General features: G+C 58.7%; 1 protein-coding gene across 33 annotated transcripts in view; it reads right to left on the reverse strand.

Moving 5' to 3' along the window:
• The window catches only part of NCOR2 (nuclear receptor corepressor 2), a 240,317-nt gene that overhangs the window by 162,311 nt on the left and 55,311 nt on the right, over positions 1 to 22,695 (reverse strand). For all 33 annotated transcript variants that reach the window (XM_078337682.1, XM_078337664.1, XM_078337665.1 and 30 more), the window contains one exon: positions 3,537 to 3,751. In XM_078337682.1, the coding sequence (XP_078193808.1) occupies positions 3,537 to 3,641 (105 nt within the window). In that variant the 5' untranslated portion in view covers positions 3,642 to 3,751. The remainder of the gene's footprint in view (positions 1 to 3,536; positions 3,752 to 22,695) is intronic.

Here is a 22,695-nt window from a genome sequence, read left to right on the forward strand (position 1 = left end):
GGCACAGAGAGGTTAGGTAACTTGCCCAAGGCCACACAGCAGAAAGGGGTCATGCTGGGATTCCCACTCCGTGTCCCTGCTTTTAACTGCATTCAATTCAGCCCAAGGTCTGGAGGAGCTCAAGAGCATTCAGGGGTCTCAGAGAACTTGAAGAAGAAGGCAGAATCAAACTGGGCCACAGAAAGCACGAAAGGAGGCCAGGAGAGAAGGATGCGTTGCTTTCAGGGAAAACAAGAGTTGTGAGCATTTTGTTACTGGACCCCCAACCCTGGAGACCCTCAGGGAGACCCACGGGGTCCTGCTACCGTCATGAAGGGAAGCTGGGCCTGAGGATGGAGAGAAAGGGGCACAGAGGGATGCAGCAGGGCCGGGGTGACGCCCATAGAGCCCTGGAGCATGGCCGAGGCTGCGTCAGGGAACCCAGAGGCTTCCCATGGTCTCGGGGGTCAGGCCTCTGTCCGCAAGCACTCCCTAAGGGAAGCCTCCCATTTGCACTGGGAACCACTCACCAGCAGTCTGCTGAGGATGCAAAGCAGAGCACAGGCAGAGGTGGCAGCTCCCACGGCCTGTGCCATCCAGCTCGGGCTCCACATCCACAGTCCTGTGGTTCCCACGGGGAAGAGGCCCTGCTCGAGTCTCCTGCCACCCCCCCCAGGAGTAAAGAGATGACCACCCCAGGCTTGCTGTGTGCAGACTCTGCCACCGACGCACAGACCCCCCAGGACACCGGTACTGCAGGGGGGGAAACTGAGGCCATTCCGCATGGCTGTAAGCGGCTCAGTGCCACTCAGCAAGCTGGACATGGAGAGGGATTCGAAGCCACCCTGAGTTTCTTGCAGGCTGCAGAGAAGGCTGGCTTCCCGTGCCTGGAGTGCCAGGAAGAAGACTCTCCAGCTGGGAGAGCCAATCCCAGGAGGCAAGCCTGTCAGGAGTGTGTGTGCGGGTGACCTGAATCTGGGGTCACTGAGGCAGCCCCTGGATCCCAGCAGACCGGCCTCAGCTACTGCAGAAGGAACCAGGACCGCCAGGTTCCCACCACTGACTGTCCCTCACCCAGGGGTTCTGTCTCTCCGAGGCTTGATTTCCCCTTTCTCTGTTCCATCTTTCAAGGATCGAGAAGCTCAGGAAGAGGGCAGCATCTTTCCAATTGGGTCTTGCCAATTAAAAGGACAGGAAGGGTTTGGGGGCCGAGGGGCTGCCAGGGAGGGGCCTCCAGATCACAGCCCCCAGCTCACCTCCGACCCCCAGCAATAAAGTGGCTCCCCCTGTGCATATGCCCAGGGCAACAGGGCCCTCCCCAGAGTGCCCAGAACTCTTCTTCCTACCCTTCAAGAGACAAGCAGGGGTCCCTGGCAGGCAACCCTACCATGAGTCCAGAGGGTCGGATATGGGGCAGTTCCCCCATGGAGGAGCACACAGGTGGCCTCTGCTGTCCCCACACAAGGACAGAAATGATGGTACCTGTGGCCACCAGGCTGGGCCCAGCTCACTCCCTGGCCTCAGCCTCCTGCCTGGAAGGGATGGTGAGCGCTTGACCCTGTCCGCTGCGTTCTGCGTCACTGATGGCCCAGCAGGAGAAGAATGGGAGGCGTCTAGGGTCAGCCAGTGATCCCAACTGCCCAGAGGAGGGCCCAGTTGGGGCAAAGGGCAGGAGAGGAGGCGGGAGGGCACTAGAGCCACAGGAGCCTGAGGACTCCCCAAGGCTAGGGGCAGGGTGGGGGCGGAGGAGAGTGGGGACCTCCAGCAGGACAGGTCAAGAAACCAGACAGAAGCCAGCAGCACCCCGGGCAGGCAGGTTCCCCTCCAGCAGCTGCAGGAACAGCAACAAGAGCAGCGAACCGGCAGCCCAGGCGGGCCCTGAGCCAGGCACTGTCTTAAGGACATTCAAAGATCCCCTTTACCCCTGGTGAGAATCTAGGAGACAGGGACTCTCAGTAACCCCACTTCATGTGTGACGAAACTGCAGTTTCCCACCCTGTGAAGGATTTTCCCGTCGACAAAATACAGAGCATGACAGTCCTGCCCCGGGGCGATGAGGGGACCGGGCACAACCATACACACTCAGGGCTGTAAACAGCGTCTGCCCCGCAGCAGGTGCATAGCTCACGAGAGCTCTTCTTTTTGCTAGTGGTGACAGATAATGACAATGATGACAAGACATGGAATCATTTCCCACTGGGAGCCTACGCTTTAGCCCTGGGCACACAGTAGGTGCTCAATAAATAGAGGCCTGGGGGAGGTTTGGGGGGGCACAGACGCTTGGAGCCTCAGTGCAGAGGCAGCCTCCCCACGGAGGGGATTGCACCTGAGGCCTGGGATTTCGCCCCCTGGGCCTCGGTGTCCTCATCTGCAAAGTGGGATGACAGCACAAGCCGTTCTTTCACGGGGCTGCTTGGGAGAAGGCAATGACCCTCCCCAAGGACATGCCGCCCTAAGAGGACCCGAAGTGCACCCACTGACAACAGCTGGCTCTGCAAAGCATCCCAGGGTCCCAAGCCCACAGCCGGCGACTGTGTCCGGGACCCCCCCATGCAGGGCCCGGGAGCTCATATGCAAAACCTTCTTGCTCACTGACGGAAAGGTCCTCCCACACAGCTTCCTCTCTGGGTCTCACAAGAGAGGGCCACACTAGCCAGGCAGGACAGACACATGCACACACACAGGTACCCCACGGTGGCCGGCAGAGTCAGCTTCTACTCCAGCTGTGACCTCCAGGCCTCACGCCCCTCACTGAGCAGCCAGGAGGTCACACGGTGAGGCCCACACTTCTGAACGTCGCTTGGCAAACACCAGAGACGTGGTATACAGCAGGCACCCCATAAATGCCAAAGGAGCAAAACCAAGGCCCATTGTGCTGGTCTCACTCATGCAATGAGAAATGAGGCAGGAAACGGGGCCCCCGCTGGGAGGTGGGGCAGGGAGGGTGGTGGGACGGGGGCGTCTTAAGAGACCCGATGAGAGCACATGCGTGGGCGGGCACCAAGGCCCACCTGTTCCCAGGGTAACCCGTCTGCCCCGGCCACAGGCATGTTCCCCCAGAGACACAGCCAGTGCCCTGGGCCCTGCTGTCAGGGAGGCAGAGATGCAACCTGTGCGACGCCTCCTCATCTCAGAGCCTTGAGCCTGGAGGACCAGGCAGGAAGGGGAGCTATGACCTCTATGGCCCGGTGGCGCCCCAGAAGCCACTCCCATCCTATCCAGTCCCATAGCAGGTTGGGGACAGAGGCGAGGCTGGGCCGCAGGAAAGTGAACAGAGCAGGGGCTCCTCTTTCACACACCGAGCCACTGCCAGTCAAGAGAGGGCAGAGCCCCAGCTCGGCATGGCCCTGGCCTCCATCTTCCCAGCTTTAAAATGGGAGCAAAGATTTTACCAGATGCTCTGGAAAAGGCTTCAGACACCAGGAGCCTCTGCGGAGGCCTCCCCTCTGTCCTAGAGGCTCAGAGCCACACGAGCCTGACTCCCAGGAAAGGGTAAAGTCTCAGCGGAACGGAAGGATCTCACAGTGGCCCCAGGCGCACTCACGTGCCCCCCTTACCGTGTGCGTCCGGGCGATCTGCACGGGGTAGGAGAGGCCGTGGGGCGGGTAGCGGGGCTCGGTGGCCCTCCACGTCTGCGCCACAGGCTGTGTGGATCCCGACATGGTGGTGGGGAAGGGGGACTCCCAGGCCCCAATATGCTTTCTATTAATGGCCACCAAGGATTAAAAGCCGGTCCTCGTCATCGGCTCACAGGCCACCCCGTCACTGGCACCTGTGAGAAAACAAGAAAAGAAAAACAAGATCAGCCACGGGGCCGCTGGGGCCGCTGGGGCCGCTGGGGCCGCTGGCTCCTCTGTGCGCGGGTTCCTGAGGGGTTCCTATGGTCCTGTGAGGCCACACAAGCACCCAAGGGCCTGCCTGGACCTCCTCCATCCACTGACACACTCACCTGCCCTCCAGCAGCACAAGGAAACGGGATTGGTGTTCAAGGTCCCTCTGAGCCATGGAAGCCACGCACAGAACCAGCAGCCCCTCCCCACCCAGGCCCTCATGGCAGGCACAGGGACTCTGTGCTGCCCTCACCACCACCCCGGTGGCTCCCAGCCCCCCTTGGCCCCCCAACCTCACTCCAGGGCCCCTGGGTTTCTAAGTCACAGGGTAGAGTTCCCGGAAAGCACCTGTACTAATGGGGTGGCCAGCGGGGACAGCACACATCGCTGTCCTGGGCAACAGGGGCCAGGGCCAGCTCTGGCAGGCCACAGGCCACAGCATGACCCGGGCAAGGCTGTGACCCTGTGCAGGAGGCTGACACCATGACCCGGGCAGGACTGGTATGAGGTTAGCCAGACGCAAGCTGGGAGGTGGGATTAAGACATGGAGGGCCGCACCGGAAGAGCCGAGGGCAGAGTGACAGCCCGTGGAGCCCTGCACCCTTGGGATAGGCGCCCCAAATGGCTCCAGGGCCAGATACTGGAGCCTTCCATGGGAGAGGATCTATGCATGGCCAAGCCAGAGGAATAACGGAAGTGGGCCAGCAGCTTTGCAGATGGAAAAACAGCCCCACAGCGAAGACACAGCTCAGCCAGGGAGCCACGGGGGCCCCTACTCAGAAGCTGCCTTTTCCAGGAAATCCCCGAGGCCCTTAACACGGCTTCTCCCCTTCTTCTGCCAGCCACGGCTCCATTCTGCCTGCTGGGCTTACAACAGGGTCCCATCCCAGACCAAGTCCCCTGCACACTCTCCCTGAACCAGCCACTCAGAAAAGGTGTGTCTATCAGCTCCTGCCTCGTACAAATCCCTCTCCAGCACCCCCACAACTTTACACCTCCCCCCAGAGCTTAGGAAAGTACACCCTGGCACAGGGCCCAGAGCCTGGATGTGGGCCTCTAACAGAGGAAGACTGAGGCTGCATCACATGAGGTCAGGGGTCAGGAGGGGAAACAGAGCATACCCAGACCTTCATTTCAACAGAACACCCCCTCCCCTGACCTGAGAGGGTGACTGTCCTTCTTCAAGCAGGCACTCCCTGGGGCCTTATGTGGAGGGGTAATGGAGGAAGAAGGTAAGGGTGGGCGGCCCTGACCACATCCCAGGCCCACCCCATTGCTCACTAGTAGAGACTTGACCTTGCCTCCCTCCCCAGGCTCCAGAGATGGTCATGTGACCCAGTCCCGGCCAGAGTCCTTCATGCTTCTGGGCCAGCGACTGGCTCAGGGATGAGCCTGTGACCCAATCGGATCCAATGAGAATCCACCTTGAGACTTTCGCTGCTGGAACCAGGAGCACGGTGCTCTCTGCTAGGGATCTAAGCTAGGATGGAAGACTGGAGCTCTGGGGCCAACATCGGCAGGAGTCTGCCTGAGACCCACGCCCCTGGCAGGAAGGCAGCATGGAAGGGCAGGTGGTGTCCAATGACAGCCACGGCTGGAGGCAGGTGGAAGCCTGCTGGCTTCATTAGGGGAGCCGGGATGCTCCTTCTGCACGTTTTGTCTTCGGCAGCCTGAGCTGGGTTTCTGTCACATGCCACCAAGAGTTCGGGCTCACACAGGGAGAGAAGGAGTCACAGAGGAGGTGACCCTTCAGCTGGCTACTGTCCATCCTTCAGACATGGAAAAGCCAAGGAATTCCAGAGCCAAGCCTGATGCATCCACCACCACCTCAGTGCTGCCTGCTGGCTCTCCCCGCCCGACACAGGATGCACGGTGCAGTTCCTGTGAACGTGGCAGCAAGTCCTGCTCCACCATCGCTAAGCTGTGTGGCCTTGGGCAAGTCAGTTGCCCTCTCTGAACCTCCAAACACGCCTTGTTCCTTAAACATCAGACATTCATGTGCCACCCTTGCATAGGGACTTCTGGTATAGAGATTACCAAGGCCATGGCCATCTGTGTACTTAAGTTTCTTTAAAGCAAGTCACTGTCATTCAGTTAGGCATAATTTTACTTATAAGAGAAGCTTATTGTCGGCATAGGAATACAGAAACCCAGTACAATGTGGAATAAACAGAAAGGCATAGGAAGAACAAGCATGCACCCATGCACATGAAGACGTCTGTCCATAACCCGACCACCTAAGTCCTCCTGCCAGGACCCCAGGAAAGGCCAGGTGGTGGAGAGCAGGCACTCAGCAGTGCCCAGCACACAGTAAGTGCTCATCGAGCCACAACTCCCAGTACTACTGTCACCAGGACTGTCAATGACGCAGCTGCAGCCCAGTCACCAGCGACTCTGATGGGGAGGCAAGTAGCCCTGCCCGGCCCCAGCAAGAGCAACGAGACATCCGTTCTGCAGCCGGAAACCAGAGGCTGGTCCTGGGAGGGCGGGCAGTGCTGGCCGCCGGGACCCAGCCCTGTTCTAAAATTCCTGCGAGACCTCGGCTCCCAGTCTGCAGACCCTGGTCATCTACTGCAGCGAAGCAGATTCTATCCCCCTCTCTAGAGGTTTTCAACAGCTACTGGTCTCAGAGGAGACGCAGCAGCCATCACTTCTGCAGAGTGCTGCTCCCAAGGTCTGCGCCTCTTCCAAGGGCACCACGGGCAACCAAATTTTGTGTTGTGCAAGGCGGCTGCGAGGCCTCATTTACCCACAGCTTTTCCAGCCTCCTTTGTCCAACGAGACGCCTCCTGGAGGTGACAGGACCCTGACACACACTCACCATTGTGCACCAGAGGCCAGGGAGGGTGATGCCTTCCTAAATCACCCATGCTGGCTGGCTTTCCGGTCCCTAGGATTGACACTGTGCCCACCGCGGAGCACGGGGCTGGGGCCTCCGCCCCTCACCCACCAAGGGGTCCCCCCACCAGCCCCCTGGCCCAGCATCCTCACTGGCCGGTGGGCCTCATGCTGCCCTCACTCACCAGGAGCTTAGGAAACCTGATTTCCAAGCCCTCCCGACCTGAGCCACGCTTGCTGCCAACTCAAAAAAAACGAATGTTAGGAATCCTCAAGTTTGGCGGATCCTCAAAAATGTAAACATAGAATTACCACGTGACCACTGAGTCCAGTCCCAGCATCCACCTGGAAGAACTAGAAACAGGCTCCAACAAAACATGGTATGCGCGTTCATGGCGGCGTGTTCACGGCATGCACGTTCACGGCGGCACAGTCACAGCAGCACATTCACCGTATGCGCGTTCACGGTATGCACATTCGCAGAGGCACGTTCACGGCGGCAGTCACGGCAGCACGTTCACTGTATGCGCGTTCACGGCGGCATGTTCACGGCATGCACGTTCACTGTATGCGCGTTCACGGCGGCGTGAGTCACAGGAGCCAAGAGGCAGACCCAGCAAACATTCCCGTCCATCCGTACAGTGGAGTAGTACGCAGCCATGAAGAGGAATGAAGGACTGCTGTGTGCGGCGCCACACACACCCAGAAAATGTGACGCCGAACCCAAGAGTCCAGACACAAAAGGCCACGTATTATGTGACTCCATTTACATGAAATGTCCGGGGCAGGCACATCCACAGAGACGGAACGGACACCGGCGGTTCCCAGGGGCGGGTGAGGCAGGAATGGGGCCTGCGAACAGGTACAGGGTTTCACAAGGCAGTGAGGCAAAGCTTTTGAAGCTGGAGCGAGGGGGCGGGTGCACAGCACTGCAAATGGAAAGTAAGCTTTGACTTTTCATCAGCAGCTGTGGAACTGAATGCCAAGAAAATCTGATGGTATCACTTCCTCAAGGATGCGGGCAGAGGAGGATGAGGGAGCCTCTCGAGGGTCTCCAGGATCTGGTCCTGGCCACAGGAGGTTCTGAGGACAGATCCGAGCTAGAGCAGGGATTCAGACACAAAAGGCCCCATCCAGGTTGCCGCTGGGTCTGGCTGCGCTGGGGTCAGAGGCAATGGGCAGCATCCGAGTATTTACAGACACTCTGGTGTTTCTGCTGAGCCTTGGACTAGCACTGGAGACTTGATGTGGGCCCCGGGGGTTCTAGGCCCTGGAGGATCTCGGACTAGGCGCCCTGCCCAGTCCTGGGGAGAGCCAGGGGATATGAGGAAAAAATTCCAGAGGGTGAAGGAGAGGGAGGGAAAGTGCTTCAGCAGGAGGCACCACTGAGCCAGAGCAGGGAGGTGAGCACAGGTCAGTGAGGAGTGAGCCAAGGTGGGGTGGGGGATGGGGCAAGCGCAGCCGCAAAGGTGAGGATGGTGGGGGGGGGTGAGCACAGGCGCTGTATGTTTAAGAAATTCATTGAGTGAATACGGGAAGCGAGATGGGGACAGTCACTCGAGGCCCCATGGACCTGGGTAAGGATGGATTTTGTTCCCAGGGCAGTGGGGAGCCACAGAAGGTGGCTGAGGGGGAGAGTAAAGGGTCAGAGCGTTTTATGAGCAGGAGTGGATTAGGGAGTCCTGGGGAGGCTCCTGCAAATGTCCACGAGAGGGGACGCTGGCGGGATCAGCGACAGAGAAGGGGACGTGGGCAGGTGGGTAAAAGTCAGGAGGGAGACGGACTGCAGGCTGCGGAAACAGCTGGCTGCAGGAACATGGGAGGATGGCCCCGGATGCCTCACGGCTCTGAGCCTGTCTCCTCAGCTGCACAGTGGGGACACGAGAGTCCCACTCCACAGGCCAGACAGAGGCGAGGACTCTGTGCCTTTTGCCTGGGGAACAGCAGGGGCTCAGCCATACAAAGTCAGCAAGACCAGGCCTCTGTGGAGGACAAGACAGCGCCTGGGTATAAGTTCTAAGGATTTGCAAATCTCAGGTGGCCGGGAGGCCCAGTGGGGACACTAAGGGCCCAAGCAGGCCCCTGCACATCCCAGCCACCAACTGAAGCCCCAGGGCCCCTGCTAGCCCCTGCACCAGCTGGAGGAAGGCCCCAGATCCCACGCAGGCAGGTGGAGGGGCTCCCCATGCACAGCGGCAGCAGTCTGTCCCCAGGCCACGCCTGCCAGGAGGCAGCACACACAGAAGTGCCCCCCGCCCCCTGTTCCAGGCCACTGCACACTGATGAGGCTCCCAAATCCGCAGCCGAAAGCTCGGGCCATGAGCTCTGACTGGCCGTCCATCCGCCTTGCTTTCTGCTGGATCAGAGCCCCTCCCAGTACCTGGCACATAGTAGGTACACACAAATGACTCTGCCCAGCAGAGGTGCCTGCCAGCAACACAGCGATGCCAGAAACCAACACACCTGTGTCCCCTTCCCACCTGGCCGGGCAGAGGCCCCTTTCCCGGAGGTCCTGGAGGCTTCCATGGGGCCTCCCACCCCTGCATTCCTCTCCAGCTCCAGCAGGATGAGGCCACACCGAGACACATTCCATAGATTTTCCGTGTCTTGAGCGGCCTGGTTCAGACCTGGGGGGGTGGAATTACAGCCTCAGGGCGAGGGGCCAGCAGAGATGTGGGAGCGGCGGGCTGCGGAGAGGAGGAAAGGCACGCGGGGCTCTCTGGCCCACATGTGCCTGAAATTTTCTGGGAACTATTGGGCACTGACATGGGAAGAACCCGTGGCAGGTGGGAGAGGCTCGGAATTAAAAACCAGCCTGCCAGGCAGAGCGCGCCACGGCGTGCACACACACACGCACACACATGCACGCGCACGCACACACGTGCACCCACACACGTGCACCCACTCAAAACCCTCTGGTACTCCGAGAAGCCCAAGGCACAAAGCCCTCCTGGGGTGGACGGAACCACTTGCTCCACTCACTTCAGAAAAAGCATCTACTGTGTGACAGCCCCTGAGAGGCTCGGTGCCTGGCACACACTAGGCATATTGGCCCACGGCCTGCACCGCCACAGACTGAGTGGCTTCAAACAACAGCCACGGCTTCTCTCACTGCTCTGGGGGCCTCGAGTCCAAATCCAGGTGTCTGCAGGGCCCTTCCTGCTTCCTCCCTCCTCCGGCTCTGCTGACCCGCAGCAGCCCCGGCATTCCCCGGCTTCAGAGGCATCATGCCAGTCTCTGCCTCCATCTCCGCACGGCCTCTCCGCTGCATCTCCTGTCTCTGTGTCTCCCCTTCTTCTAAGGACACCAGTCTTCTTGGATCTAGGGCCCTCCCTACCCCGCTTGTGACCTCATCTTAACTAATGACATCTGCAGAGACCCTTTCCAAACGCAGCGGCGCTCCCGGGCTCCAGGCGGACGTGCATTAGGAGGAACGCTAGCTACCCCGGTAGGCGCTCCAGAAATACTCGTTTTGTTCACTACTATATCCCCAGAGCCCAGCACATAGTAGGCATCTAATAAATATTTACTAAACAAAACCACTGCACTGCAGCCAGCCCGGCCCAAGAAGCCGGCCCCGGGGGACTCTGGGGCAGCAAGGGTTCTGGGTTGTGCGTCTCCACGGGCCGGGCTGTTGACACCTGCGTGTTTACTTTCTGGCACAAAATAAAAATTGGGGCACCAGCCGAGCATCTGATGGCTACCTTCAGCGGGACTCCAGTCAAAAAACGCAATCAGCTCTGGAGTAAGTCCTAAGGCGCAGAGAGCTGGTGGGACATGGCAAGGGTGCACCTCACCCAGCCCGGCCCATGGGGGCCCCACGGCCAACGCTGAAGAGGGTCAAGAGAGCTGCCCGGCCTGATGGCTCCCTCCGTCCGCCATGATTTATGAAGCACCTACTGTGTGTAAGGTGCTGGGGACGCAGCAGTGAAATTACTAATCTCTAATCTCCCACCCTGTGGAGCTGCCGTTCCAGCAGGCAAGCCTCAACTAAGAGGATGGCAGACGCTGTTGGCACTATGGAGAAAAGCAGAAGCAGGAGGAGGCGGGCAGGCAATGGGGGCTACGTTTTGAAAGTGGGCAGTCACGAGTGCATCACCAGACGCCTCTATGCAAAGGCGTTGGGGAGAGAAGGAAGTCTACGCAGCAGGCGCGGCAGGTGCAAAGGTCCTGGCAGGACCAAGCCCAGTGTGAGGACAGCAGGGAGGCCTGCGTGGGAGAGCGGGGTGAGTGGGGACCTGTGAGACCACTCAGTGGCACTCCCAGGGAGGTGGGAAGGACACGCTGGTGCATTTGAAGCAGGGCTGGCGTGCAGCCTCCTGTGGCAAGCCTGCCTCTGGTGTCTGTGTTCAAAGGACACTGTAGCTGCCCCTCTGTCGGGGAGCACGGGGCACAGGCATCTGTCTGGGGCACAGGTAAAGGGGCCCTGTAACCCTCAATGATGACAGCCACGATCCTCAGGGTCCTAGAGAAATGGCCTCCACCCACACACGGCGGCAGGCCTGCAGGAATGAGGCCAGGCTCCTTGGCCCTGACTTAGAAAGGTCATTCCACTCCCTAAGGAGGGGCCAGGTACCCTCCCCAGCCTGTTGTTGGCTCTGCCCAAGGGGCTGAGGGTCAAATACTAAGAGCTCAACCAACCCTGGGTGTCACCCACAAGGATGCGGTCCACCCTCAAGCTGAGACCAGGCAAGCCAAACCCATCCCAAACCCCGGCTTCCCGCCTGTTCTCATCAATCAGAGGATTATTTCCACATCTGTTATGTGAAAACACTGGACAAACACAGCTACAGCAGTGACCAAGTCAGACAAAGGCCTGCCAGCCAGGGCCCAGGACCAGTGACAGGTCTGTCCCAGCAGGCAGATGGTCAGCCAGGTGCTCAGCAGGGGGTGGCTGCATCAAGGGAGAGGACAGAAGAGGGACAGAGATGGGAGTATGGAGGAGGAAGGAAGAGAGAGGAAGGAAGGATGGATGGATGAATGCATGCATGGATGGAGAAAGGAGGATGGACGAATGAATGCATGCATGGACGGAGAAAGGAGGGTGGACGAATGAATGCATGCATGGACGGAGAAAGGAGGATGGACGGATGAAGGCATGCATGGACGGAGAAAGGAGGATGGACGGATGAAGGCATGCATGGACAGAGAAAGGAGGATGGACGGATGAAGGCATGCATGGACAGAGAAAGGAGGATGGACGGATGAAGGCATGCATGGAGAGAGAAAGGAGGATGGACGAATGAATGCATGCATGGACGGAGAAAGGAGGGTGGACAGATGAATGCATGCATGGAGAGAGAAAGGAGGGTGGACGGATGAAGGCATGCATGGACGGAGAAAGGAGGATGGACGGATGAAGGCATGCATGGACGGAGAAAGGAGGGTGGACGGATGAAGGCATGCATGGACGGAGAAAGGAGGGTGGACGGATGAAGGCATGCATGGACGGAGAAAGGAGGGTGGACGGATGAAGGCATGCATGGACGGAGAAAGGAGGGTGGACGGATGAAGGCATGCATGGACGGAGAAAGGAGGGTGGACGGATGAAGGCATGCATGGACGGAGAAAGGAGGGTGGACGGATGAAGGCATGCATGGACGGAGAAAGGAGGGTGGACGGATGAAGGCATGCATGGACGGAGAAAGGAGGGTGGACGGATGAAGGCATGCATGGACGGAGAAAGGAGGGTGGACGGATGAAGGCATGCATGGACGGAGAAAGGAGGGTGGACGGATGACGGCATGCATGGACGGAGAAAGGAGGGTGGACGGATGAAGGCATGCATGGACGGAGAAAGGAGGGTGGACGGATGAAGGCATGCATGGACGGAGAAAGGAGGATGGACGGATGAATGCATGGATGGAGAGAGAAAGGAGGATGGACGGATGAATGCATGCATGGATAGTGAAAGGAGGGAGGAAAGGATGAAGGATGTATGGACAATGGATGGATGGATGGATGGATGGATGGTGGATAGATGGATGGATGGATGGATGGATGGACAGATGGATGAATGAATGAACGGATGGATGGACTGGACGGATGGTGGTTAGATGGAAGGTGGATGGATGGATGGATGGTTGGACAGATGGATGTATGGATGTATGGATGAATGGATGGACGGATGGATGGATGGTGGATAGATAGATGGTAGATGGATGGATGGATGGTGGATAGATAGATGGTAAATGGATGGATGGATAGATAGATGGACAGATGGATGCACAGACCAATCCCCAGATAGATATCAACTTAGCTGCTCCATTTTCCAGGGGTTTTCTGGTCTTACATTTCTAACCACACCCCAGGGCCAAGCATGCCTTCATCCTGCTAATATTCCCAGGCCCTCCCAAGTGCCGAGCTCTATGAGGGACACAGAGGGGCACGGTCACCCTGATGAACTCCCAAACCCACACAACTGCTCCCAAGCCCTAGCCTACTGAGTATGGAGGACCCTAGGGAAAACTGGACTGGAAAACTCCTGTCCCAAACCCAGACTCAGCATGGGAGGGTCTTAACTCCCACCTGGCACTACTTCTCCTTTTCCGGCACAAACCAGCGTACCTTCCCTGAGCTGGGTTTAAGGAGAAAGGCTGAGAGGACTCCAGCCTGGGAACCCTCCTCCCTGACCCTGGGTGGATGTACAGGCCAGCGCTGCATGGGTCAGGCTATGGCCAGAAAGCTGGGGTCTGCTCCGAGCCCGGAAGCTCTCGTCAGGTCCCAGACTTGCTCCCTCTGAGCCGTTTCCTGGGACTTGCTTCCCTACCCAGGGGTCAGCTCAGCTAAGCCCCAGAGGCCAGCTCTTATAAAGAGGGATTTCCCACAGGAAATTCACAATGCCTGGCTTCTCTTAGTAAGGGCTGCTCACACTGTGCGGGTGGGAACGTCAGATGTTTCCACAGTGCTGCCACCGTGGAAAACAGTCACTAGGTTAAACCCAGAATTACCCCATGACCCAGCAATACCACCCCTAGCTACACACCCCCAAGGAACTGAAAACAGGTGACAAAACGAACAGAAAGGCTCAGAATCAGAACACCCACAGCAGCACAATTTAAACAACCCAATGTCCATCTACTGCAAACAGATTAAACAAACGCAGCCTGTCCGTCGATGGACTAGGATTCAGCCAGGCGAAGGTGAGCGCTGACCCAGCCCCAGCACGGATCAGCCTCAAAGACGGCGCAAAGGCAAAGCAGCCTGTCCGTCTATGGACTAGGATTCAGCCAGGCGAAGGTGAGCGCTGACCCAGCCCCAGCACGGATCAGCCTCAAAGACGGCGCAAAGGCAAAGCAGCCTGTCGGTCGATGGACTAGGATTCAGCCAGGCGAAGGTGAGCGCTGACCCAGCCCCAGCACGGATCAGCCTCAAAGACGGTGCAAAGGCAAAGCAGCCTGTCGGTCGATGGACTAGGATTCAGCCAGGCGACGGAGAGCGCTGACCCAGCCCCAGCACGGATCAGCCTCAAAGACGGCGCAAAGGCAAAGCAGCCAGTCGAAAAGGCCACGTACTGTAGGATTCCATCTATTTCCCAGGAGGGGCACGTTCCCAGGACAGAAGGAAGACCTCGCTGCCAGGGGTCGAGGGAGGGAGGAGTGGGGAGTGACGGCTTAATGGGTCCGGGGTTTCCTTCTGGGAGGATGAAAGTGTTCTGGAATCAGACAGAGGTGCTGGTTGCACGACCTTGTGAATGTCCTAAATGCCAACTCATTGTTCACGTTAGCGTGGCTGAAATGGTAGCTTTTGTATATATTTTACCACAAAATCGTTTGATGGAGGAAACTGAGGTTCCAGCCATGGCCAGCTGGAAGTGGGCAAAGGCTATCCATACCAGATGGGCTTGCCTTCCCCTATTTGCCACATCCTCTCCTGGTCAGCTGCCTTTGTTGATATGCCCTGCCTGGCTGGTGAGACTCAATAAGGCAGGTTCAGTTTGTCTTCTCCTGAGCCTTCAGCTCCCACCTCTGCCGTCACCCCCTTGGAACCTTCCCCTGACCCCAATGGGCCCCCGGTGCCATGCTGCTCCCGTGGACCCGCCACTCCCCTGCTGCTCCCGTGGACCCAGCCCCTGTGCCACAGCCACCTATTTACCTGCTGCCTCCCCCACCAGACAGGGCTCCTCTTCAGCAGTTTCAGCTACAGGGAGCTATTGCGGCTGTGGGCTGAGTCACGGCCCCTCGGTCACTGAAACGAGCCAGTGCCCTCTCAAGCAAGCCACCTCCTGCGGACACACTGCCACTCCAGAGGGTTCCCAAGTACTGACCAATTCCAAATCCCAACTCTGCCACTTCCACAGCTGTGTGACGTTGGGTGAGGTTCTGACCTCTCTGAGCTTCACTTTAGAAAGATTCACTAGAAAAAGAGCTACAAAAACCTCAGTGCAGTTCTTGGCCCGTGGAAGAAGACCCAGAAGGAGAGGGTGGCTGTTACTGCCCTGTGCCCTGCTGGCCACTCGGGGGAGGGAGGGAGGTGACGATGATGAGGCTAACCAAGCCGGTCACTATGGCTACCCTCGCCTTGCAGATAGGCAAACTGAGGCTGGGAGGAGTCTGTGATGCTCAAGTCAGCCCAAATGCCCCAGCCCACAATTCCTGTCTCCCACTGCCACATCCTGTACCTGCTGCCAGGGGAAAACAGGCCAGGTGCACATCTCTCCCCTCCCCTAGAGAGGCTTCTTGGCCCCTGGGGAAGCCTGTCATCCCCACATTCTGCTTCAAGCCCCCCAGCTTCCCCATCCCTCTACCCCTTCACCCTGGGTTCAGCAGGCCCCACCTCCGTTCCACATTTCTCATGCTAACACCAGTGCAGCAAAGGCAATTTCCCCTCATCAAACACAATTTGCCCCATTGAACAGATCAGAAAACTGAGGCTCGGAGAGGTGAATGGACTTGCCCAAGGCCACAGGGTCAAGATACTGGAGTCCAAACCCCGGTCCTCCCCATGGCCCTGCCAGCCCAGGCGCCCGCCGTTGGTGCACAGAAGGGAAGTGGCCCTCTGAGGAGGCCATTACTGTTTCCAATTTAATTGGAGCGTTTGTGTCCCTGGGTGGCGGCCAGCTCGGCCCTGCTCCCCCACACGGCAAGGTCTGCTCAGAACCACTTCCTCCTCCGCATCTTTGGTTTTGTTTTGTTTCCATTTAATTTTAAAAGGAAGAGAGGGAGATAAACCACAGCGCGAGGAACACTCCCTGCATGCCAGGTTCCCGGGGCTCCACCCTCGGCCCTCCCCCTTGGGTATTTCACAAACATTACTCCTGGTTCTGCGGCCTCTTCCTCATTAAGTTCTGGGAGCCCCAGGAGGGAGGTGTTTTCCATTAGACCCAGCTCCTCCATCTGGACTTCCAAACAGCAATCTTCTCTGCAGAGGGAAGCTGGGAGGCAGAGAGGAGGCTGGTGTTTGGGTGGTGGGGTGGGGGCGCTGGCACCAGCTGTGTAACCTGGGCAAACCACTTAACCCTGTGCCCTTGGGGCTGTGACGCAGGAGAGAGGGAGCCCATGCCGGAGTAGGGCCAGGGGGAGCTGGGGGACTGATGCCGGAGTGGGGCTGGGGGAGCTGGGGGCCTGATGCCGGAGTGAGACTTGGGGAGCTGGGGAGCTGATGCCAGAGTGGGGCTCAGGGAGCTGGAGGGCTGATACCGGAGTGAGACTTGGGGAGCTGGGGGCTGAGCTGGGGCTGGGCTCCTGGTCAGTACCTGGAGAGGCAGCAGGACCCTGGGTTTCTAAAGGATGGAGAGGGATTTGGGGTCTTGGGTCCACGTTTTGCTGCACGGCCAGGAATGAACCGACAACCTTGAACTACACGAAACACAGCTCCCGACATGAGGCTGAGTGACAGAAGCCAGCCACGAAAGGACAAACGCTGCGTGATTCTACTTGTGGGAGGTGGCTGGAGTCGCTGAATTCACAGACACAGAAAGGAGGATGGTTGGTGCCAGGGGCTAGGGGAGGTGGAGAAGGAGGAGTCACTGTTTAATGTATATAGTGATTCCCTTTTGCCAAATGGAAATTGCTGGAGATCCGTCGCTAAACAATATGGAAATTCTTAACACTACTGAATTATCTACTTAATAAGGGCTGAAGGTAAATTTCACATTATATGTATCTACCACAATTTAAAATTAACACAAACACCTGCTCCGGGGAGGCCTCCCTGATTGCTAATCAAGGGCTCTCAGCTGTGCTTGTATCGTTCCGTGATGGCCCCAAAGGCTCAGGCGCCCCATGAAAGGCGAGGTGTGCCTGCGGCTCCAGCACTCAGTAGGCCCTCAGAGCTGACTGCAGCGTGTGTCCAGGCCTGGTCTCTGGCCCACCTCCCTCGGGACCCCATGACCGTCACAGGGCATGGCTGGGCAGCGACTTGAACCTCTGATCCCTCGGAAGTACCCGATCAGCTGAGCTCTCCCCTTGCCAGCTGCCTCCAACCCAGGTGGCCTCAAGGGACAAGTAAAAGGGCCCGAGCCCAGGGAAGGGCTGACTGCTTCAGAGGGGCCCCTGGACCCCCGAAAACCAAGGCCAGGCCCAGAGACCCTGTCTCTGTCCCACCCATTCATGCCCATGCCCAGACCCCGAGTGTGAAGGCAGCCTCCCCACTGTTCCCATCAACTTCCCTGCCTCCAACATCTGGCAAATACATCCACAGCTGTGCAGCTGCCGGAAACACCTCCTCCCGCTTGTCTTCCACGCACGCAGGCCCTCGAGGGTGGCTTCCTGAGGAATTTATGGGGTCGCCCCTAGTATTCCAGGGCAGCTCCCTGGAGGCATCCACCACATGTGAACGAGGACAAATGTTTCCCTGCTAAGAATAGCTGCACCAGGAGCAGCGTTGGGGGTGAGGGAGCCCACCCACTCAACAAGGGCGCTCTTGGGCCTCCCCAGCCCCTGCCAGCCCCCGACAAGTGACCAGGCTGAACCACCAAGGTCCTTGCTGGGAGGATTCCACCACCGCGTGGGCTCCCAGGCCAAGCAGGAAGAATCCACTTACATTGGCTCTGTCCGATGCTCAGAAGCAGACACATCTGGGCCATTCAGTTACCCCAGGAGCGCAGATCAGTAAGTGTCTGATGACCAGACAGTGATCAAGAACCCAAAAGGTCCCACGGCCCCTGCGGCCGGGAGCTCAGACAGTAAACAACCGCTTCAGCGCCTGGGAGTGGCGATGGCCTACCTGGGATGGGATGGCCAGTTTCTGGAGGGAGGATTAACAAGGCTCCAGGGGAGAGGGTCTCACCATAAGAAGGGCAGGGACAAAAGGCGAGAGGAGAGCGGTGGACACCCAGGACCCTGCTAGAGCACAGGACCGGGCCAGGCAGGCGCTGCCCCGAGGAGAGGGGCCTGCAGGAAGGGGGTGACCACAGGTCAGTCCCAGCCAGCGCTGAGCAGAGGCTCAGGACTGTGGCCTCGCAATGTTCCTGATGTTCCAGCCCCTGCTGGAACACATGGGGCCCACGGCGTCCAAAACTTCCCGGCGAAGCCAAGAAGCCCAATGTTGATACATCTCCCGATATTTCTAAAAAACACTGACTATAAAACCAGCGCAATAAATCAGTCTGACACCCAAATGCAGCTCAGGGGCTGCCAGGACGTGACCTGTGGCTTATGACGTGGTCACTGGAAGCCACAAGAGAGGGTGAAGGGAGTCTGGGGAGCTGAAGCGGGGTGATGTGGGAATAGCAGGCAGAGCACCAGCAACAGTTTGGAGGGGGGACCCAAGAGGCCCCCCAACTATTAACTATAACGGGAATGAAACCCAGTGACTCATCAGTGCCACCCCCTCCACCGGAATGGGACACACACTGGCCACGAAAGGCAGGGCTGGGCAGAGACCCTGACCTGGGCCCATCTCCAACACAGGGAGCAAGACACAGTGACTCTGTCCACCCAGACCCCACTCTATGCACACCACACCCCAATTTCCCTGGGCAACCACGCCCCCTGCCCCCCAGTCAAAGTGGCACTGGCTTCAGTGAAGGGGGTGGAGCTTAACTCTCAAGCTGGGCCAGTAAAACTCATTCTCATCAGATTTGCTGGAATATTGGGAACAGGAAGCTGTCCTGCCACTGGGGTTGCTGAACTGCAATTATTATTAGTCTCAGGCTAATAGCGACTGCAAATGGGGAGCACCTGGATCCAGCTGTGCCTGAAGCTTCTCTGAGGTTTTTAGTTACTTGAACTATTTGTGCTAAATGCAGGAGGCAGAGGAAGTCTGTCCATTGCAACCAAGAGGGCTAAGACAGCAACCCTCCTAAAAGACAGACTCTCAGATAGGCTCTCCCTGGCATCAGATCTCCTCCACCCACTAGGTGCCTCATCCACGTAGGTGTGGACGGGTCCAAAGTCAGCCAAGAGGAGGCAGAGAAATGGGATGGGAGACCCAGGCCAGACTCAATATAGAAGGAAGGGGCCACGCAGAAGCCTGGGAGAGGCCTGTCCTGTGTCACCCTGGCGGGAGAGTGGGTGGCTCCCAGTCCCTTCCTGAGCTGTCAGTGGCTCTCATGGGTGAAGGAGCAGGCGGCAGCTTTGCAATGAACACTGCCCAGCAAAGCAGCTCTGATCTGGGTCACTTCTCAGAGCAGGCACCCCCACACACACACAGCCATCCCCCGCAGTCACCCGAGCCTCCAGACCTCGGTTTCCGGAGGAACGTCACGATCTCTCTCAGAGGGAATGTGTGCTCGCCGCACCACAGAACCCAATGTGCTGGTAAACCCAGGCCAGGCTGAGCAAGCCCGGGCTGCCCCCGCCAGGCCAGAAAAAAGAGGCATTGTCTGCAGCCAGGAGCACACAGGGGCCACGGGCTGTCCCCACGCACACGTCCTGGGCCCATCCCTGCTGGGGCTTCAGCTTCCTGGGTTGTAAAGCAAGCCGCTGCTGCAGGCCTCGGGGGTGGCCAGGGCTTCAATGCGGAGCAGGTGGCGACCCGGTCCCCACCCCACAGGCACCGATGCACCCACCTCGGCCTCTCCCAACTCCATGAAGCCGGGTGCTTGTTACAGCTCCCATTTCCCAGGCGGAAGACTGAGGCTCTTTGCACAGGCAGGAGCAGGGCAGTGGGGAGTCGAGCAAACATCACTTCCATCTTCCAGGCTGCCACCCTGAGCAGCTGAGGGAGGCGACACCTCACAGCCACCAGCACAGCCAGCCCCTGGCACAGCACTCGCTGGCACCAGTTCCTTCCACCACAGCGCCCCCATGAGTGAGGGGTTCTGTTATCATCCACATTCTACAGGTGGACAGACTGCAGCACAGAGAGGCTAAGCAACTTGCCCAAAGTCACACAGCTGGCAAGGGCACAGCCTGGATACAAACCCAGGCAACCCGCCTCCTGCATCCAGCTCACCCACTGTGTCCTGGGACCCCGCCACCAGCGTACCCATGCCCCTGCTCAGGCTGGAGGAGACCGTCGTCTCTTCTACCAGGCTGGAGCCAGACCTTGCAGGCCTCCCATCCCGTGTCCCTGCTCAAGAGACCAGGACAAGTCCTGCCAGCCAAAGGTGACCATGGGCCACCGCAGACAGGCTGTGGGCCTCTCCATGTCCTCCTGAGAGCCTGCTGCACGTTGCCCACCCCGGGCCGAGGAGGACAGGAAAGGCTGTATCCTCACCTCCCTCATCAGGACCCGGAACCTGGACTCCAACCCTTGCTGCCTCATTCCCCTCCTCTCCCCCCACAGCCCCATATACAGGATCCATGAAGCGAGAGTCACAGCTTTGTGTGCCCAGAGTCCCAGCACACTGCACGCGGCAGGTGCTCGATAAACGCTTGCTGAATGCACAAACATGCTCAGAGCGGAAGCTCAAACACCAGTGCGCAAACAGACCGAGGCCAAGAGCGCAGATGGGGTGTGCTTACAGCCCAGACCAGGTGCCACCCACACCGGGCCAGGCCCATCGAAGGCAGCCGAGTGTCCCTAATATCAGATAACGACCTCAGGTCCACATGGCCGGCCCGCTCCACTCCAGGCCTCCATGTGGCGGAGAACTGTGATCCCCACTCCCAGGAGCCCCAGTGCCCGTGGTGAGACTGTGGGGCCGTCACTACCACTAGGGTGCTGTGTGGCCTCCGCCAAGTGGCCTGGCCTCTCTGGGCCTAGTTCCTCCATTTGTCAAGGGCATTTGGCAAACCTGGGCTTGTTTGCGGATGAGGGCCACACAGGTTCTTCGGGAGTCACCAGACGTGTGGGGAAAGGGTGTCCGGGGCCTGGGGAGAAGGCTGGGTAGAATCAGAGAGCCTCCTGCCTCCGGGTCCTGTCCCCTTAGCCAGGCTGCCTGAGGAGGGACAGCAAATGGCGAGAGGCAAGCGTGCTCTAGAGCTCTGTGGGTTTGATTCTCAGCAAGAAAGGCAGGTTCAAGCAAGGCCTCCTTACTGGAAGGTCTGGACTCCCCAGTGGGGCTTCCTGCACCCCTAGGAAAAAAGGGGCTCTCAACCACCCAAACTTGTCCTGCACCCTCAGGCTGGGAGTGGGGAACAGTACCACCCACCCGTGAGGGCCAGTCCCCCACCTGCAGAGAAGGGGTCACCAGCTGCGGTCTTTCCATAAAACTGACCACAAACCAGGCCGATTCGAACAGTGTGACTTATTTGTTCTTATCTTGTTATGATTTTTTGACAGAGTCTCGCTCTGTGGCCCAGGCTGGAGTGCAGGGGCACAGTCATGACTCACTGCGGCCTTGACCCCGCAAGGCTCAATGGAGCCCCCCACCTCAGCCTGGGACCACAGCACGTCCGGCTAATTTTGTACTTTTTGTAGAGACAGGGTCTCGCCATGTTGCCCAGGCTGATCTTGAAACCCTGGGCTCAAGTGACACGCCCACCTCGGCCTCCCCAAGTGCTGGGACTACAGGCGGGAGGCACCGCGCCGGGCCAGCAGCAGCAATTCACTCTCTAACAGTTCCAGAGGCCAGCAGTCCAAAGTCAAGGCGGCAGCGGAGACCCACTCCCTCCAGCCTCTTCCGGCTGCCAGAGGCTCCGGCACTCCTTGGCTTGTGGCTTCATCCCTGCAGTCCCCGCCTTGGTCTTCCTGTAGCCCTGTCATCCTGCTCTCTCCTCGCCTGCCTCTTCTAAGGACACTGGTCTCTGCATTCGGGGCCCACCTGGGTAACCCAGGATGGGCTCATCTCAAAACACATCTGCAAAGACCTTTTGGCAAAGACGCTCTCCCTCTGACAGGGCCTGCAGACTAAGACGTGGACCCATCTCTTGGGGCCCACCACTCAGCCCACTCCACCAGCCCCCGCCTTTTCCGACATTGCCCATTTCCCGAAAGCTCACTCCCTGCCTAGCTCTGAGTCCAAGCTCCAGCGGAACCCCATTAAGCCGACGGGGAAATAGAGGCACAGGGAGTTAGCTGTTGCCCACGGGACGGAGCGGGACCAAGGTTTGAACCTGGCTTTCCCAGTTTCAACCTGGCCCCAACACAGTAGCCGCTGGGCATGGGCCTCCCTCACATTTACAGGAAGCAGGGGACTCTCACGCCCACGCCTCTCGGCCGAGGGCCAAGCTGGCAGTGAGTCACCCCCACTCCGTAGGCCAAGAGGAGGCTTGCAGGGGGCCAGACAAACAGTGGGGCCAGCAAGGGCTTCCTGGGCCTCGATTGGCTCCAGTGTCCACAGGGAAGCAGATCCCACCTCCTGCCGCTCTCCCGGGAAGGAGACAGCTTGACACACAGGCCCCTGGCAACCACCACCTCCTCCGGGTATTACCAGGCCTGGCCCAGCCCACACAGCTGCCCACCCAGCCTCTGACCCCAGCCACAGAAAGGGCCATTATGACATCACAGGCCGGGAATTATGTTATTAGCCTGGGAAGGAGGCTGGCCCCAGGAACAAAGGGCTCATTGTCATGCAAATGGACGACTCAGAGGAAGGGGCAGCTCCTCCACTCTGGGGTGCCCCTCCTGCCCTCTCACTTTCTAAGCCAAACTGGAAAGTGTGGGCTAAATGAGGCATTCTCTCAGCCTGGGAAACGGGCCCCTCCCAGGTCTGAGTCAGATCCCCAGAAAACAGGACCCGCCCCGGAGACAGTAAGAGGGGCTTCTGGGGATGGAACAG

The sequence above is a fragment of the Callithrix jacchus genome, chromosome 9, assembly GCF_049354715.1.
Source record: "Callithrix jacchus isolate 240 chromosome 9, calJac240_pri, whole genome shotgun sequence".
Classification (NCBI taxonomy): domain Eukaryota; kingdom Metazoa; phylum Chordata; class Mammalia; order Primates; family Cebidae; genus Callithrix; species Callithrix jacchus.